At 42.6% G+C, this 19,023-nt stretch overlaps 1 protein-coding gene across 4 annotated transcripts in view; it reads right to left on the bottom strand.

Moving 5' to 3' along the window:
• Positions 1-10,866, bottom strand: part of JMY (junction mediating and regulatory protein, p53 cofactor) — a 41,844-nt gene extending 30,978 nt beyond the window's left edge. For all 4 annotated transcript variants that reach the window (XR_014012848.1, XM_081212723.1, XM_081212724.1 and 1 more), the window contains exon 1: positions 8,792-10,866. Coding sequence is in view for 3 of the 4 variants with exons in the window: in XM_081212723.1 (XP_081068849.1) it covers positions 8,792-9,772 (981 nt within the window). In the remaining variant the exon portion in view is untranslated. The remainder of the gene's footprint in view (positions 1-8,791) is intronic.
• Positions 10,867-19,023: the final 8,157 nt, after the last annotated feature.

The following is a 19,023-nucleotide window of genomic DNA, read 5'->3' as shown; positions in this document are numbered from 1 at the left end:
TCCCCGAAGCAGAAGTACCCAGCATCTTATGACATACTACTTGTGAAATTAAGTAGAGTTTATAAACAGCTTGCAATGTGGTGTAAAGGTAGAGGGAAATTGGGACAAGGGAGTGGGAATTAGGCAAAAGTGTGCTGTGTACACAAACCCTCCACAGTTGTACCCACTGAATAAAGTAAATTGTTACACCAGCAATTTATGGCCTTAGGCTATTATATGCTGCAGTACCAAGTTTTAAAACGAAAGATGAAGTATAAAGAACTTCTCTAAAATATGCAAGGCAAATTTGTCAGACCAGAACACATTTTGTTTAATATGACATCTGTCTGACCCACATGGCAGCAACACTCCTGAGACATTATTCATTACTTTTTATCCCATCCATCATCCATCCCTCCATGGAACTTAAGAGTGGCTTTCTACCCTCACAAAAATCAAGGCAGAGGAATAGAGACATGTCTGAGGCCACACTATTTGAACCTGGATTTTATACTTCCAACCCTACTTATGACCCACTGTTAACTTTAAATTTTATCTTTAATACGGTCAATGACCAACAAGCAAGTTATAAAATAAAATAAAATTGGCAATATGAGTACTATTGTACTACAGATAACAGTGGAGATATGGCCAAATCACAAAATTGGTACTTATGTTTATGACCAGGTTTCGACTTCTAAGGTTTTGAGGATTCAATTCAAATGTCATTACTGTTTGTTATCGTTCCTTCGATGTTAACATATTCACCACTTGATTTGACTACCTTGCTGAGGTAGACAGAATGTAGGTTATACTATGCTCTCAAATACTCTATTATATTACTATTTGTAAATATCAATTATTTTTCACTAGTAGCAAAAAGTAGACATACAGTGGTACCTTGGTTGAAGAACAGCTTAGTTTATGAACAACTTAGATTAAGAACGCTGCAAACCTGGAAGTAGGTGTTTTGGTTTGTGAACTTTGCCTTGGAAGCAGAACATGTTCTGCTTGCTGTTGGGTGTGTTACATTTGTAAATTGAGACCCCTGCAGCTATGGGAAAGCAAACCTTGGTTTAAGAACGCTTTGGTTTAAGAACAGACTTCCGGAAAAGATTAAGTTTGTAAACCAAGGTACTACTGTATATGGTAACTAAAACTGTGAGATCACAAACTTGCATCATAAAATAAAGCAAGGAATGTACACACTTAAACCATACCCCGTAACCCTCCAGATCAGAGCTATCCCACTTCTGACAGCACAGCTGGATATGATGCAATAAATTTCCCTCCCTTTGATTTCCATTGAAGGGGGTATTAAAAATCCCCACTATATTGAGGACCACCAAACATGGGATATAATGTTAGCACCAAATCACCAAATAGGACCACCAAGCATGGGATATAATGTTAGCACCAAACCTCCAACAGGAAGACCATAATTCAAATAAGACATATGACATGGAGTACAACTCTCTGTCCCGGTGTTACACTATTTAGAGCTGCAAAGGAGAACTTTGCACAAAACTGTCCTCAGAATATTCTGGGACATTATTAACACTTCTCTACCTAGAACCCTGAGAAGTACTCCTGCCTCAGGACTCTCAACACAAACAGCCAACACCCCACTTCACAACTAGGACTGGTAGGCTAAGCAGAAGTATAACTTCAGAATCCTCTCCCTTGTCTCCTACCTACCCCTTTTGCCATACAGTGGTACCTCGGGTTAAGAACTTAATTCATTCTGGAGGTCTGTTCTTAACCTGAAACTGTTCTTAACCTGAAGCACCACTTTAGCTAATGGGGCCTCCCACTGCTGCCGCACGATTTCTGTTCTCATCCTGAAGCAAAGTTCTTAACCTGAGGTACTGTTTCTGGGTTAGCGGAGTCTGTAACCTGAAGCGTCTGTAACCTGAGGTAACACTGTATATGAATATCAAATCTTGTCTGAAATGTACTGCTCTAATGCTGTTCCCTACTATCAACAGCAGGAAGCAGTGTCTTTCAAGCAGAGGAGAGGCACTTATTCTCATACAGTTAAGCTCCCAGTTGGCAAAGGCCAGGCACTCTGTCCCCAACCATCACCACTGCTGGCCAAATACTCATCAGCAGTTTGGCTTTAGAGGAACAACTGCATGCATGTTCTGGATTCCACTGCAACCCCCAAGGGATGGATACACGGTAGATACAGAGATATGTAGATACACACACACACAGTCACTGCATTCCTCTCCTTCCCACATGAGAGAGGGGAGCCTGCGGCATAAGTGCTGTCTAAACATACAGGTGGCACCACGCCCTCTGCTCCCACCCACGTACAGCCACTGAGTATCTAGATTCAGGAATGATGAGCGCCGGCTGAGGTCTATTGCTCATTCTCCCTGTCTCTCCCTTTGTTCTTCACAATCTCCCCCACAGCTACAGGATGAATTTTACACCCTGTTCTATGCAGGTCCCAAACGAGATCTACACCATGACCAGCAACAGTGACCAGGATGTTCCAGTTATTCCTCCTCCAGTTATTCCTCCTATATCTTAGCAAGCTCAATGAGCGACAGTCATGCAACAGGCGAAGATGTTCCTACCAATGGCGTTCTTGAGATAGCTCAGGTGGAAGAGCGTAGCATACTTAATCTCAGGGTTGTGTATTCAAGCTCCACGTTGCAAAAGATTCCTGTGTTGCATGGGGTTGAATTAGATGACCCTCATGGTCCCTTCCAACAGTACGATTCTATGATTCTAAGCATAGGGCTGATGCTGGTGCCATGAGTGACACTGAACCTAATATGCTGCTATCTGTTCAGCCACTGTCCAAGGCACAGAAAACTTGCAAGGGTGACTGATACACATGCGTCTCTTCAGAGTACATTTCATCCTGGATAAAAAGGCATTGACTTTGCACAAATTTTTATCTTGTAACAAATATTAGGTGGCATTCTTAAACATCTTTCCACAAAAACACATATCCAAAAACTTACTGTTTACAATTCCAAACTTACAAATGGATTTCAACAGCCCTGCTTGCAAAAAAAAATCCCAAAAAAGATTACTAGCTCAAAGAATTACTCTTTTACTGTATTTTTTAAAATGCCACTCATCGGTGAGGAGTTTACTTTCATAGTTAGTGTTATGGATGCTCAATTAAGAAAAAGCTGCAGTCAGAAACCTTAGTATTTTTAAAAACATGGCCAACATTGTCAACAATAAAAGGAAAAAATGCAGCTAATAGGGTCAGGATGCTCAAGGCTGAAATTGTACATAATATTGGGGCATTTTGTTTTGTTTGAATGACAGTTCATTATTTCTTTAAAGAAATAAAGTCACTTATCTACAAGAAGACATGTAGCTGTTAGAAATAGACGGTCATACATACTGTACTAAAGAAATTTTAGAGTAAAAAAGGGTGAGCAACATTAGTCCCTAGCCTACAATACTATTTTCTGGCCAAAGTCACTACCCACACTAACAAACAAAAAGGCAGCCAGTCCCTGGTGGGGTTCCCCGACCAGCTTAGCCTTCTGAGCCCAAGGCAAGTGTATCCAGCTGCCCTGCTCCTCTGCACGGACCTGCCACTAGGCCCATAACCACTGACACGCACACACATGAAGGATGACTCTCCATGTCATGGGAGCAGTTGTAACAAGCCAGAGCCTAAATCTAGGCTCATGTGTCAGCAGTGGCAGATGACATCTTGGAAAAACTCAATGATCATTGGAATGAAAAATTATGGAATACTATTAAAAGAGAATCTATGTTTATACCAGGAAAGGGTTCAAGCAGTAAGACTTTATAGCAAGAGAATTATTTAGATTAAAAGGACACAAAGTGCAAGAACTATAGAAACCCAGCCAGATGGGCGGGGTATAAATAAATTATTATTATTATTATTATTATTATTATTATTATTATTATTATTATTATTATTATTATTTCAGCTATTAATAAATCTCTTCATCTTCTTAGAAGTATACCGTTCTAAACCCAACACAGATGTTTTGTGAGAACAGGCTTCTTGTATCAGATCTAGGCACCCACAGTCTAACACATCTTCCAACAGAAGCTATTCTAATGTGTCTGGGAAGCTCACATGCAAAGTACAATAAGAATAACCATCCCCTATTATTTTTCTCTATGTGGTAATTAGCAGTTTGCTCCTTTTGAATATTGCGATTCCATATAGATGTCAAAACTACTGGTAAGAGGTAACCTTCATTAATTTTGAAAGATATCTAAGCCTTAGAGCATACGTTATGACAACTACGGAGATGCCACCAAAAATGCCAACCCCATTAGTGAGTTCTGGATAACATTTTGAAGTACTCAATATGTGGAATGCCACCATAGCACTGAGAGACTCCACATCTGTACCAAAAGCCACCAGTAACATGATATTGCTTCTGAAAAAAACTACTCTTTTAACCTACACAGAACTGAGAATTTATGACAGATATGTTGGAGTAGTAGACTATTACAACCTAAGCTCAGTTTAAAACATTTCAGATGGAGATAAGAAGTAAGCAAAGCATTTTAAGGCCTACCGCCCACACACAACACAGTCTTTACCAATTCGGATTCTAGATTACTCTGGGATTAATTGAGCAGAAGTTTTATCTTTTCTAAAGTACAAATGCAGTCATTAATGCCCATTCAAATTATTGATCCTCTAATAAAGTATTTTAATAAAGATAAAGCATTACAGTTGTTATATAAAATAAAATGACTGCTCCTCACTTACTTATTACATTGTGATTAAAGCTGCAGAAGGATAGATAAGGATGAAAAGCCTGGAGTTACATTTACTAGGTTTTTTTAAAAGCACCTTGATCTACAATAGTATACAAATTTATACCTATTGAGAACAATGGGACTTACTGCTGAGTAGACATGTATGGGCTTGAACTGTAAAAATCACAGGTAGAGGAAATCACTTGGCTACTGAGCTGTCCATCTTGATCCCTTGGGCATGTATAGTAGGGGAAGATGGGGCTCGTCAACCTGGGAAGGTAGGGGAAGGAAAACTCTGATCCTAAACCTCTGCTGCCTTGTGCATTCATGACAAAGGCTTTGGGAGTAAACCCCAATGAAAAATCTGTAACTGATCCTTGTGCGACATTTCTTGGGAGAAAAAAAAAGACTAAGGAATAAACCCTACACAAATCTGGAGTAGAATACAGTTGGATGGAGCCTTGTATGCCTCCTTCCAGCAACTCCAGCAGTAAAGCTGGTGGCAAATGTATTGCTGTGCTTTCCTTTGGACCACATCAGCAAGGCCAAGAGGGAGGACTTGTCATCTGGGCAGCCAAAGACCTCTCCATACACACTGCCCAGGCTTGTGCCCCAAAGAGGTCACTTCGGTGCTGTGAACACAGCGAAAACCATGTGGGAGGCAGCAGTTATGAGTTACCAGTCTCTGCAGCCACAGAGGGCACTGTGATTTTCCAGTGGTTTGACTTCATAGTGAAGAATTTAAGCAAATTATGTTTTCTTTTTAAACATAAATCTCCTGTGTGGGAAGATAGACCAGAATTCCGCTCCCTTTGTGTGATTGGCCTTTTTTAAAATTACTATACTTCCTTTTAGCACAAATCATAGCCATTCTTTTATTTTCATGCCTTGAAGAACATTTACAGTGAAGTTCTCATATTTTATTTGTTTATAATTTTGAGCTTTCCAACCTGGATTCTAATGCACTGCCTCATTAAAAAGCACTGCATACGGTAATTTAGAAAGATTTAGAATTTTACAAATAAATCTAGTACAGTACTGATCAGAACCAGTTTTAAATGTTGCAGAGTTAAACTAAATGATATATTAACCAACTGAACAAAAGACTGGCAGTGTTAGCACTCTAAAACAATAAGAATTTTGTTCAAACAAGTTGAGTCATACATACAGTAGAATCTGTCGGTTAGAAAGAGTTTTAGCATAAGTCTAATAACATCACACATTTTTGAATATCTTTGTTTTCTGTAATGTTCTTCATTTGTTTTATGCTAATAAAATATTATCTTCATTATTATTTATTAAATTTGTACAATGCCCTTCATCAAAAGATCACAGGGCAGTTCACAATATATCATTTTATGAACAATGTCAACTTTTATAGTTTCCCTTTGAAACCAAGACCACATTTTCCTGAAAGTTCTCCTAGCTTTTTAATCACACAAATGCCAGAATCCAGTATCTCTATCTGCATCTCTAGTCTTTTGAAAGCTACTTTCAAAGTGCAGATGGCAAAAGTAACATGGAAGAAAATATATCTGAGCTTGGTTAGGTTCATATTTCAGGAAGAGAACAGAGTCTCATCCTGAAGTATGGAAAAGCACTGCATCAGAATTACACATTAATATTAAATGGCTGTCATCTATTGTTCCATTATCATGGAATAACTTAGCCAAATGAGATATGGGCTTCTTGTTTCAAAGAAAGCCACTATTAAGCGTGTAACAGACAGTAGAAACCTGAGAGCCAAAGGACAGAGAGCTACCTAAATGATCTTCTTTCTTAAATATGAAGCACATTTTAATTAAAGATGGGTCAATTTACACCGCATACGTACACTAACAGAGATACTGACACCAGATATGGATTAATATTCACTGGATTAAATTAATTGAGTCACCAAGAGAGCTGCCTTGCAATTAAACACAATATCCTACCCAGTTGGATCATATCTACACTACAGGTTGTGGTGGGTGGCACTGTGGCCTAAACCACTGAGCCTCTTGGGCTTGCCGATAAGAAGGTCGGCGGTTCGAATCCCCGCACTGCTCTGTCCCAGCTCCTGCCAACCTATCAGTTCGAAAGCACACCCGTGCAAGTAGATAAACAGGTACTGATGCAGCGGGAAGGTAAACAGTTTCCATGCGCTCTGGTTCCCATCACGGTGTTCTGTTCCACCAGAAGCGCTTTAGTCATGCTGACCACATGACCTGGAAAGCTGTCTGTGGATAAACATCGGCTCTCTTGGCCTGAAAGCGAGATGAGCGCCGCAACCCCATAGTCACATTTGACTGGACTTAACTGTCCAGGGGTCCTTTACCTTTTTTTACACTACAGGTTACTTCACATTATTTTGGAAAGTTCCACACATTTGCCTTTGGTTCTTTGCATCTCACCTATTCATGTATCTGCCTCACATTTTCTCTGTCTCCATAATGCATTTGTCCCACAGAACTACAGTAGAGGAACTGAAATTTTACTGAAGTCGCTTGCTTGTTACTACGGATGGTAACAATTACTCTTTCCTAGCTTTCAGTATCAAAGTTTTTAGGCACTTAGGCAACCAGGTGTCTTCCACCATCCTTTTTTTAAAAAAATGTCAGAAGTGAAGTTTTGCATATATTCATGCCAAAAGAATATACCTGTGGCAACTCTGTTTTGAGAAGCTGAACAGTTGTACATGGCCCTAAAAACCAAAAAAGAAAGAGGAAACACAGAAGGCACTGAATTTTAACATAAACTAGTAACTATTCATTACCCTGGCAACAGCATTCTCAGGTCAACTAGGTAAATGTAAAATGAACACCAATTAACACTAAATTACAAATACAACAGATTTTCACTAAAGTTAGCAGCCTTCAATCCATGCAGATTATTAAAAAAATATATTAAATGAATCAAATCACACTTTTCTAAAAATAACCACAACCAGCATTTCCTACAAATGCCACCATACAATAAAAGGCATATAATCATCAGAACTCTGAAGCAGCCAAGCCAATGGCTCTAGAATCACACTTAATTCAAGCCAAGCATGGCCTTCATCATGCTGCAAAGTTTCACTTGACAAGCATGTTGGGCAAACAAGAGTAATTAGTTACTTGGGAAATGAGTGAGACTATTTTTGGTCCTTACCCAACCTCTTATTCCAAATACTGTAAATATATATCTTCATGAAAGCCACAACTAGACAGACTCGTGAGGTATTCACACAATAGGATAACAAAGAACAAACTCAGAGTCGAAATACTGTGGGCAAAATGTTGGTCCTCTGCTTCAAAACTGACAATGTTGGAAACATCATTCACTAATTATCTTCCTCATTAAGTTCACTAATAATATGATTTCATCCTAAATGGAAATATATAAAAAATTCAGTATCTGTTGCAAAATGATGCATGAAATTTTTGCCCAATTTAAAAAAATACGAAGTATTGTTTGATGTATCCACCACCAACTATAAATAAAAAATGCACAAGGTGAATAGAAGATATTGACTCACACTCATGCTGATCTTAGATGTAAATCTGACAGGACAATTTAGTTCTGACTGATTTTATTACAATCCATTTCCTTGTATTAGGAATAGTGTCTAGCTAGCAGAATAACTGGCAAACATATCCAAGTACCAGAGTAAACATGGTCAAGTCCAGTACCCACCCACCCCACTGACCCAGCCAGTTAAAATAAAAACATATGGCTCCTCCTTAAAAAGTCAAGATACCAGTAAGTACTGTATAAGAATACACCAGTTTTGGAAAGATACAAAAAGGGCCTTAGATACAGAAAGCCAGATCCTCTGGAAGTTTACTTGGAAGCACATGTGACTGGCTATAGATATAGATATAGATAGATAGATATATAATGCACTGGATTCAGCCTTTAGCATCTTTCTGCCCTTCTCCGAAGTCTTATTTCCCCCAATAAAGACTTTACATGAAAATATAGTCAGGTCAGCAGCAGAGTTGGAGGCAGAAATCCAAGGAAAGCTTATACTGAGAGTAAGTTGCATGGGACTCAGGGGAACTAAGCATGTTCAGGATCGGGCTGAAGGGGTTTCTATTTTATCAGCAGTGGGGACCTTCCTCACCTCCTGGATGCGCTTGCGGGCCCGCTGCAGCACTTCCTCGTAACCCTTTTGCCGCAGCTCGCTCAGGCTCTCGTAATACTCCTCCGGGTCGTCCGTTTCGGTGAAGAGCACCTGGGAGAGGATCTTCCACCCGCAGGTGTCCAGGCAGTGGCCCAGGTAGACCTGCAGCCGGCAGCACAAAGCGTCCATCTCCTCCTCAGACATCTCCGGAGCTCCGAAGAGGACCGTCCACATGCCCGACGGCTCCTCGGGAAGGACCGGCAAGCAGGGCTCCAGCTCGGAGCTCACCGAGCACAGCTGCTGGTGCACGGCCCGCAGGTCCTGGAAAGAGAAGAGGCCGGCCCAGCTGCACTCCTCGCCCGACGGCGCCTCGGTCTCCGAGACGGCCGCCGAAGGCGGCTGCGGGGCGACCGCAGGCCCGGCGAGCGGGGACGGCAGCAGGAAAGCGGCGCCTCCCGCAAGCTCGTCTTTCCCCAGCTCCAGCACCTCGATGTCCTCGGCCGCGCAGGCCGCGGGGCTGAGCGGCGCCTTCGCAGCAGGCTGAGGCCTCCGGGCAGGGCTGCTCCGCGCCCGGGCCGGGCTCCTCTGCGGCGGCGGCGCCTCCGCCACTCGGCTGCCGGGGCTCCTAGGCAGCGGCTCGGCCCGGGCGGGAGAAACCGGCGAGCTCCTGGCTTGGCCCGGCTCGGCGCTGCTCCAGGCCGGGCTGCTCCTGCGGACGGTGGGGCTCCCGGGCACCTTGGAGGAAGAGGCGGCGGCGGCTCGCTGGTGCTCGAGGCCGGGGCTCCCCCCGCGGCGGATCTCCCTGGAGCCGCTGCGCTGCCTCTGCGCCGTCCGGTTGTGGCAGGTGATGGCGAACTTGCCCTCGATCTCATTCCAGGCCACGATGAAGACGAACTTGTGCTTCTCCCGTTCGTGGAAGGCGTGAGGCCTCACGGCCACCCAGTCCGCCTCCAGGGTCTCCTCCAAGGCGAAGGTGCTCATGGTGGCCGGGGGGCAGCCGCTGCCCGCCGCCGCCCGGCTCCCTTGCTTCCTCACGACCACCAAACCGGGAGGGCGCTCAAGTCACTGCCCAACGGCCTCAGCCATTTTAGCGGCGGCGGCGGGCAGGGAGGGAGGGAACGTGAAGGGAAGGATGCGCTACTGGCGGGGCCGGGTGGGATGCGAGGGGAAGGGACGACGAGGGGGATAGGCTAAGAAGGCGCCAGAGAGTCGTCAGCGACTGCTGCTGCTGCCGCCGCGGCGCGCGCTCCCCTCGCGCTCTCCCGCTCGGCTTTGTTGTCATGAGCCCGGCGGCGGCGGCTCCTCTTGCTGCTGCTGCTTGCCTGCCGGAGACAATACGAGAGGCAAGTCAATACAGTCCCCTCACACAGGTACTTGAGGCGGTCACGTGGAGGCCCCGGATCTGTTTACAAGCCGCTGCGGCGGCGACGACAACGACGACGAGGAGGAGGCGGCAGCTGCGTTCCGGCTGCTCAGCTCTTGCCCCGCCTCCAGGACTCTCTTCTCCCCCCCCCCCTCACGACACACACATACACTGCGCCCCGGCGCAGACGGGGACTCCTCCTCTCCGACGCCAGCCCTGGGTATGGGGAGGCGACGGAGCGGGGGGTGGGAGGCTGCCGGAGCCGTTTGCACAGTCCTTCCCTCCCCCTTCCTGTTGTCTCCGGCCCGACCAGATTGCCTCCTTTCTCCAGTTTCTCCCTCTCCCGCCTGCCAGGAGCGCCTTCATTATCCCTCTCCCTCAAACAATGTTCCTATTATTCAAGCCACGCAGGCAGCGCACGTCAGGCTTAGCCTCCTGCTCCTCCCTCGCCGAGGGACTTGCACCGTACCCGAAAAAGCACAATAACCTCACCGTCCTCCCAACATAACAATACCCCTCGCCACGGCCCTTGTGCCTATGGGAAAGCAATGGCGATTGTGGACCTGGTGTGTGTGAATAAATATGGTAGCCCACCAGCTGCTGGAGGCTCTCCTGACAGCTGCATCTCACAACCGCTTTGCTCCTCATGAGGACACGCCAGCTTTTGCTAGTATGAATGTTGACGGTGGGTGTGTTATTCGGAGGGGGGTGGTATTTTATTCATTGTAAATGTCTATATTCCTAAATTAAATCTATTCATTTCAAATGAGTCTTTGTTAATATCCAAACGCTTTGGGAAGGAGATGTGTGCAACAACACAAATGGGCATTCATGTGCTACTGGTCAGGTGGTCAGAAAGGACATCTCTGATTCCCCTGGAAATCAGGAAGACTTAATTTTGAGCTGGTTTAGTCTGTAGAAGCTGTTTTGTACCTCCAGCACAAAAATGCCTGTCTCTGATCCTGGAATATATTGTAGCAACCACACCAATCTCCAAGCGGTGCAAGATTCCAGGGGCACCAGGTGCTTACCCAGGCTTTGTGCTGCTTTTTTGAATGAGGTACAGCAGAGACTGTGATGTCTTTATGATACAGTGGTACCTCGGGTTACAAACACCTCCGGTTACAGACTCTGCTAACCCGGACGTAGTACCTCGGGTTAAGAACTTTTCCCCAGGATGACTAACAGAAATCGCACGTCACCAGTGTGGCGGAAGCAGGACACCTCATTAGCTAAAGTGGTACCTCACGTTAAGAACGGTTTCAGGTTAAGAGCAAACCTCCAGAACGAATTAAGTTTGTAACCAGAGGTACCACTGTATATGGTTTATTAACACAGGTATACAACCCGAGCCTACAATGGAGGAGTTCACAGCATGGACACTCCAAAAGGGTCTTGTTTCTCCCATAGCTGCAGCCTTGGATTGAAACAGAAATCTTGAATGCCTTGAGTCTAGCCCATTAGCAAATTGGCAGCCGATACAATATTTTCAACACACGTGTTGCATGTTGCTAGTAGGTTGCCCTGGAGAACAACCACACAGCAGTTTTCTGCACAAGCTGCAAGTGGTGTAGCATGGGTTGCCAGGGCCCGGGCAAGGCAAGTATGCTCTCCACCACCTGCCAGTAGACGGAACAAACGGGCAATAGCTTGGCAACCTACATGAGTGGCAGGCGTAGTGCCCAGTGAGCACCAAGAGCGGCAGAGAGCAGGTATATTTCTAAAGCCCATGTAGAGGGCACCCTAGCAACCAGCTGTTGCCCAAATCCACTCCTCAGTCTGCCCATGCAAACATTGGGAGATTTTCTATGCAAGGGGGAAGGGACACTAATTTGTATTTAATTAATTAATTGATGATGATGATAAATTATTTATACCCCACCCATCTGACTGGGTTGCCCCAGCCACTCTGGATGGCTTTGAGCATATATAAAAACACAGTAAAACATTAAACCTTAAAAGCTTCCCTATACAGTGCTGCCTTCAGATGTCTCCTAAAAGATATATAATTTCTCATTATTATAATGATTTATTATGACTATTTTCTTTCCTTTTCTTTTGAAATTTTGCACCCCAAGAATTTTGCACCCAGGGCCCCCGCCCCTGCTATGCTCCTACAAGCTGCAGTTTCCAGACCATATTCAAGGGAAACCCCAAGTAAAGTGTATTACAATAATCAAGTCTATTAATTAATCTAGTTTCTAATGCATGCACCACTGTATCAAAGCAATCCCTGCCCAGGAGCAATTGTAGCTGGCACACCAGCCAAAGCTGGCAAAAGACATTCAAAGACATTGAACACACCTGAGTAGTACCCCCTCCCCAAGGAGTTCCCCTAAGCTATGCACCTGTTCTTTCAGAGGGAGTGAAACCCCATCCAAAGCAGTCAACAGACCATTTTCCCAGATCTGGCAGTCACTCACTCACAGGGCCTCCATTTTGCTAAACTTCAGCTTCAGTTTATTGGCTTTTATCCAGCCCATTACTGAGTTCAGGTAGTGGTTCAGGACTTGCTCAACACCTCCTGGTTCAGATGTTAGAGAAAAACAGAGCTGTGTGTCATCAGCATGTATATAACACTGTGCTCCAAACAGACTGCATACTGAGTTCCAAGCAGATGCCTTGGCTACTTAGCAATCAAGGCTCTAATGCATAGTGTTATTAGTTGCAAGTATTAACAAAGCTCTCCTTGCAGCTTATGCAACTGAAGCACATACAGTCTTTCTTTCTTTCTTTCTTTCTTTCTTTCTTTCTTTCTTTCTTTCTTTCTTTCTTTCTTTTTCTATCTCTCCTTTCTGCTGTATTTGCATTATTCAGAGCATCTTACAACAATGAAACTACCACTTCCCTAATAAAACCGCCATATAAAACCAAGCAATATAAAAACCAGCTCAACAGATATTAAAACACGCTCAGCAGTTTAAAAGCCCTAAGCAGCATTCACCATATGAAGACTCATCTGCCCAACAAGATAAAAGCTTGCTGGTCCTTGAAACATCACAAGATTATAAGACCATCTCCAGTTAAAGCAGCTGTCAATTGTAATCCTGTGTTTACACAGCGGTGGGTTATGCCCTAGTGCAGGGATTGCCAACCTTTCTGGACCAGGGGACACACCTGGAATTTTGAAAAAGTGCCATGAGTGCCAGTCACAAAATGGCTTCTGTGGGGAATATGTCATTGCAAAAGATTTTTTTTATAAAAAAAATGGCTATAGTAGGGATAACACAAAATGACTGCTGTGAGAACAGGAGTAATGGCTGCCATATTTAAAAGAGCAGAAAAAGAGACAAGAACACAAAATGATGTTGGCATGTCACCCCATCAGACACTCCATCAATGAGCATATTTCAGAGGGGGGTGTTCAATGTGGGAGAAGCTGAGCCAGTGCAAACAGGAACTGAGCAGGAAGACCAAAAAAATGGATTTTTGAGGGGATATTGACATTTCATGGGCACCATAGCAGGTACTGATGGCCCCTGCCATGGTGTGCTTTCCAAGTGTTTTTGGAAATATAGTTTTTCAAAACACCCAAAGGCTATTTTGAGGGTTGTTCCCAGATTCACTTATGCAAATATAAAAGGGAAAATGAGAATTAGTCTTGAGAATTACATTGGTAAGGAGTAACATAGTGAGTTTGCTTAATAAGGAGACTCCTGTCAACTGTGAATCATATAATAGCAGGTTATATTCTGGGACGTGGGTGGAGCTGTGGCCTAAACCACTGAGCCTCTTGGGCTTGCCAATCAGAAGGTCAGACGTTCGAATCCGTGCAAGGGTGAGCTCCTGTTGCTCTGTCCCAGCTTCTGCCAACCTAGCCGTTCAAAAGCATACCAGCATGACCCGGAAAACTGTCTGTGGACAAAAGCTGACTCCCTCGGCCTGAAGCAAGATGAGCACCGCACCCCATAGTTGCCTTTGACTGGACTTAACTGTCCAGGGGGTCCTTTACCTTTTTACCTAGGTTATATTTTAATGAAATGATGGAGAACCTCACTAGCCAATGAATCTCTACTTCTGTTTCCTACAAGAATAGAAGTATCCCATTCCAACAATCATGTCCAGTTGTGTGCACATATATTTGCCCTATAAAATAAATAGGAAAGACTGCATCAGGGCACTCTAGATTATGGACTAATGCTATAATTTCACTAGAACAGAATACTTATTCCAAAAACAAAACAGAATTAAGTAATTTAGCAAGTAACCACAACTGGAAGCTGGTCCTCCAAACAGTAAATCAGGAACTGAGGGAAATGCCACAAACCACACAATATGTATTATGTAATAGCTGCTGGGTACATTTATTTTAAAATGGAAATGTAACTCATTCATAAAAGAAAGGATTGACCAAGGTTAACTATGAAAACATTACTCTAGCTCTGGTTGGGACCCACTATCTGGTCATGGGTTTGGGTCTTATTCCCTAACCTTTATCCAAGGTGGGTCATGACAGCAGTACTATCACCATACAAATATATGGTAAAAAATTTCAATAAATGGGTCCCAAAACACTAGGTGGGTCCTGAGTTTGAAAAGGTTGAACTTTACTACTCTAGTACAGTGGTACCTCGGGTTAAGAACTTAATTTGTTCTGGAGGTCCGTTCTTAACCTGAAAATGTTCTTAACCTGAGGTACCATTTTATCTAATGGGGCTTCCGGCCGCCACCACGCAGTTTCTGTTCTCATCCTGAAGCAAAGTTCTTAACCTGAGGTACTATTTATGGGTTAGCGGAGTCTGTAACCTGAAGTATCTGTAACCCGAGGTACCACTGTATTCTATAAACTAAAACGTCCAGGCCATTTCCCCATTAACTTTCCAGAAAGAAGCAAATAATATTTTACCCTTTCAGCACTGCTTTTTAGATGAATCTCCCAGTCTCCCATTCTTCAACAATACAGTAGTTCTTATAATTGAGGTGTCAGATTTTGACATGGATATCTTCATGTCACTTTGCTTCCCAGCACTGTCACAATGGAAAACACCAACCCTTGCAACTTGGGAGGCGATAGGTTTGCTAAAGAAGATGGAAGAGATTTGTTCTCTGTTGTTTACAAGGGTAGGACTAGAACCAAGAGTCCAAACTGCACAGAACCGTATTTCAGCTAAATATTAGGGGAAACTTTCTTTGGTAAGGGGAGTTCAACAATGGATCAGACATCCTCAAGGGGTGGTGGACTTACTCTGCCAGCGCTATTTAAACAGAAGCTAGATTAGACAACCATCTGTCAAGGCTGCTGTAGTTACATCCTGCATTTTGGATCCTGCACTGAGTAGCAGGTTGAGCTGCATGACCTCCAGGATCTCTCCCAACCCTATGATTCTATGAGAAGTAACAACTATGTTGAAATATGGTGTCTAATTAACAGCAGGCTGGTATGTTATTGTTAAGGCAAAACTTCCTTCTTGTTAACGCAGACACTGATTCATAGAAAACAAACAATTTTATTTAATATATATTTTTACCTCACCTCTCAACCTAGTTTCCAAGTGAGCATATGCTGATGATATACTATGAATAAATGATGGCCTATTTAAGCTTGCATATTGTATATTCATAAAAACATTGTGCCCTTGTTTAGTGAAACAAAAGGACCAAGGATTCATCCTACCTTGCTATAACTGAGGAATTACAGATTAGATATGCTATGACATACTGTATGTGTCAGGAAAGTAGATATTTAAATGTTGTTCCATTTTGGCATTTTTAGATCCTAAAATAGTTATCAGCTTAAAGCGCTTCTCTGAAGTAAAGCCAAGCTATCCTTTCTCCCCCCAATCTCTATCTGGTTTGACAAGTTATTTTGCCAGCACTTTGCTGCTAGAGGTGTGTCAGAATTTTTGCATTCTTTTTCATATGAGGCAGTATATAAATGATATCTCAGTTGTCATACATTCCTGTTTGGTGACTTAGTATTGCTTGGCTTTAGGGAACTCTTTGTCAACAGAAGTATTTGTTTGAAGCATTCTTGGGGAATGTAACTTGGGCACATACAGGCACTTTGGTAGATGTTATTGTTTTTCATTTCTGATTTGTAATACAACTTTTGTATCCTCATAAATAAAAATAAAAAATTGAAACTTCTCTCGTTAATTTTACACATTTTCCCATCAAACATTGCATATCTGGTGAAATTTAAAACCAACTGAGTGATGCTTCCTTTAGAGTTTCCCAAATTGTAATTATGAAGTGCATTGCTTCAATTTACCATCTCTCTGAATTATACCGGTAATTATTTCAGAATTTCTTTAATAACAGTTTACTAATTAATCCAAACACTGTATTTGCTGCAACAAATTAATAGCTACATCTCTCAAATAAATTAATATAATCAGCTTACTTCCTTTCTTCTATAAAACTATCAAACAATTTCAGCCAGGTACACTTAAAGGGTATCAGCTATGTGCAGATCTTCACTTGTTTTGGCTAAGGAAAGTAAAAAAGCTCAGTCTCATGAGCTTTTTTAGCTTGTCCATACAGCTATACAGTAAAGATGGATGGTTAGTTGGAAAATCCTAAGCTGTCTTGGTTTTAATGGATGTGTCAGCAATGTCAGTACTGTACATTGATCAGATTTTTTTAAAAACAGTTTATTTAACTTTACACACAGTGTGTGGAGAAATTTTAATATTCCTTTGTGTAATGAAACAACATTTTGTATTTACTGGATCAAAGATCACTGAGTTTATGCAATATTAATGACCATGTGTCCCCATAATGAAAATGTTCTTTAATCCAAATTAGAAACATACTGTTGCACACAACCTCAATCTCAGAGTTGTGCAAGATTTCAGGGTTTGCAGGCTCTTTACCCTGGTTCTGTGTTTCCTTTTGGAAATGTGGAGCAGAGGAGATTGTGGTGTCTTTATTATATATGTTTTATTTACACAAATATACAGCCTGAGCCTACAATGGAGAGGTTCACAGCATTAACACTCCAAAAGTCTTGTTTCTCCCATATCCATAGCCTTGGATTCAAGCAGAAACCAGCCATGGCTTTCTCTCTGCCTTTCCAGACCACAGCTTTCCCCTCTAGCTCACATCACAGGAAGATCTGCTCCCAAACCAGACTTTTGTTTTTCTCACTATCTCAGGAAACTGAAAGAAGGGCTCCAATCATTTCCCTTCTGGCACAGAGCCCCCTTTCCTCATTTCTCTGAATGGCCCATCAATCCAGACTACATTGGCTATTTCACCCACTGAATCCATGCTGGATCCAGGAATCAGAAGGTCTTCCATTCAGCCTACTTCCACCCTACCTCCAGCAAACTGGTCTGGCACCCACAAACTCATAAGAATACATATTGGAGCAACCCTGATTCTCAAATCTACTGGCTAAAGGGGACTAGGACTAGGCTGAGGGAGCCACATTTACCACACAGCATCCTGCTGTGGCTCAACCTACAATGTAAAACAGAGAACAAAGGCATCAGATGAAGTGTGCTTGAGTCCACGAAAACTTATTTCATAGGAAATTTGTTAGCATTTAAGATATCACAAGACTCTTTGATTCTTTTTTATCAGTGTTGGCCAACATATCTTGAATGTAGAAGCAGTTGTAAATCATTGAATGACTGTGGGAACAGGAGATAGATGTTGATGTGTACTCTTCATGTGTATGTTCATCACAAGGTGAGCACGTGTAAAACCGGGGTCTAAAATTACCTAACTGTGCTGCTCAGCATGCTGGACAAAATAAATTGCTTGCCTGAAACCACAAACTGAGTACAAGGCGGTACAGGTGGGGGTCTTCTGAGCCCCACTTATTTGAGCCCAAATTTGCTGCTGCAACATCCATTCCTGAAGGCAAGCTAATCAGATTCTGAGATATTGTGAAATAAAAATGAGAGACCCCAGATCCCAAACTTAGGTGGAAGGTAAAGTTCTAAGGTTTCCAAAGTACCATGTTCTGAAATGCTTCCTATTCTATTTACAAGCAAAACTTTATGGTCTCAAACTGTCAGTGCATGTATGACAAGATGGTATTAGGAAAGAGGGATTATATTTGTTAGGTACAGATAAATATTTTTAGCTATAACTAAAATGTGACTCTACTGCTGGTACTTAAAATGAATTAGGTTGCAGAGAGGCTTTTAAACTAACATCTGGAGGAAGGCTGACAGGTACTGAGTTCAGTTTGGGATGACTCATCCATCTGGCATGATAATAAACACACACAGCTAGCGTGCTCTAAAAATGGTTATAGAATAGAAGCTAACACTGTGTACATAAAATCCAGTGAGAGGCAACCAAATAAAGTAAAGTGTCAGGTAACAAAATATACAATTGATGGTTGCGTGGGTCACCACACAGTTACAGTTGCTAGAAATTCCAGGCCCCTTAATCAATCTGGTGATCATGGCTTTGAAACATTAAAAAGAATTGGGGCAAAAGTAAACAAGGGAACAAAATTGGCTGACTTCAGCTCTCCTTGTATTGAACAGCATAAATGTTAAGAATCAAGGCAGGTCACTATTAAGTATTATTGATTCCAGATAATGATAGGTATTATTCTTCACATCAGTGATCTGAAGGCAGGCTCTTGTCTAAACACCTGGTTCTCAGAATTGGGTAGAAGGGATAAACATAGGGAAACGACTTGATTAAAGTAACTTCAGTCTACCTGAGATGTGCAAATCTCCCCCCAAATCAATATTGACACTAAAATTGAATGGGAAATTTTGTGCGTGTGCTTTTGAAAGGACTAGTTAAGAGGAAACATAAATGTATATTATGTGGTGGGTCCAATCTCTTCAAGCAACATGATAGTTATTTCAAACACTACAATAGAAGCTTAATTTAGCATATGCACAAAATTCTGCAAAGCATATACAGGACCAATATTATGTTTAAATACAATAACTGA

Source organism: Podarcis bocagei (genome assembly GCF_964188305.1).
Source record: "Podarcis bocagei genome assembly, chromosome: 11".
NCBI lineage: Eukaryota > Metazoa > Chordata > Lepidosauria > Squamata > Lacertidae > Podarcis > Podarcis bocagei.
Note: the sequence above shows the minus strand (reverse complement) of the source record. Positions and strands in the feature narration are given on the sequence as shown.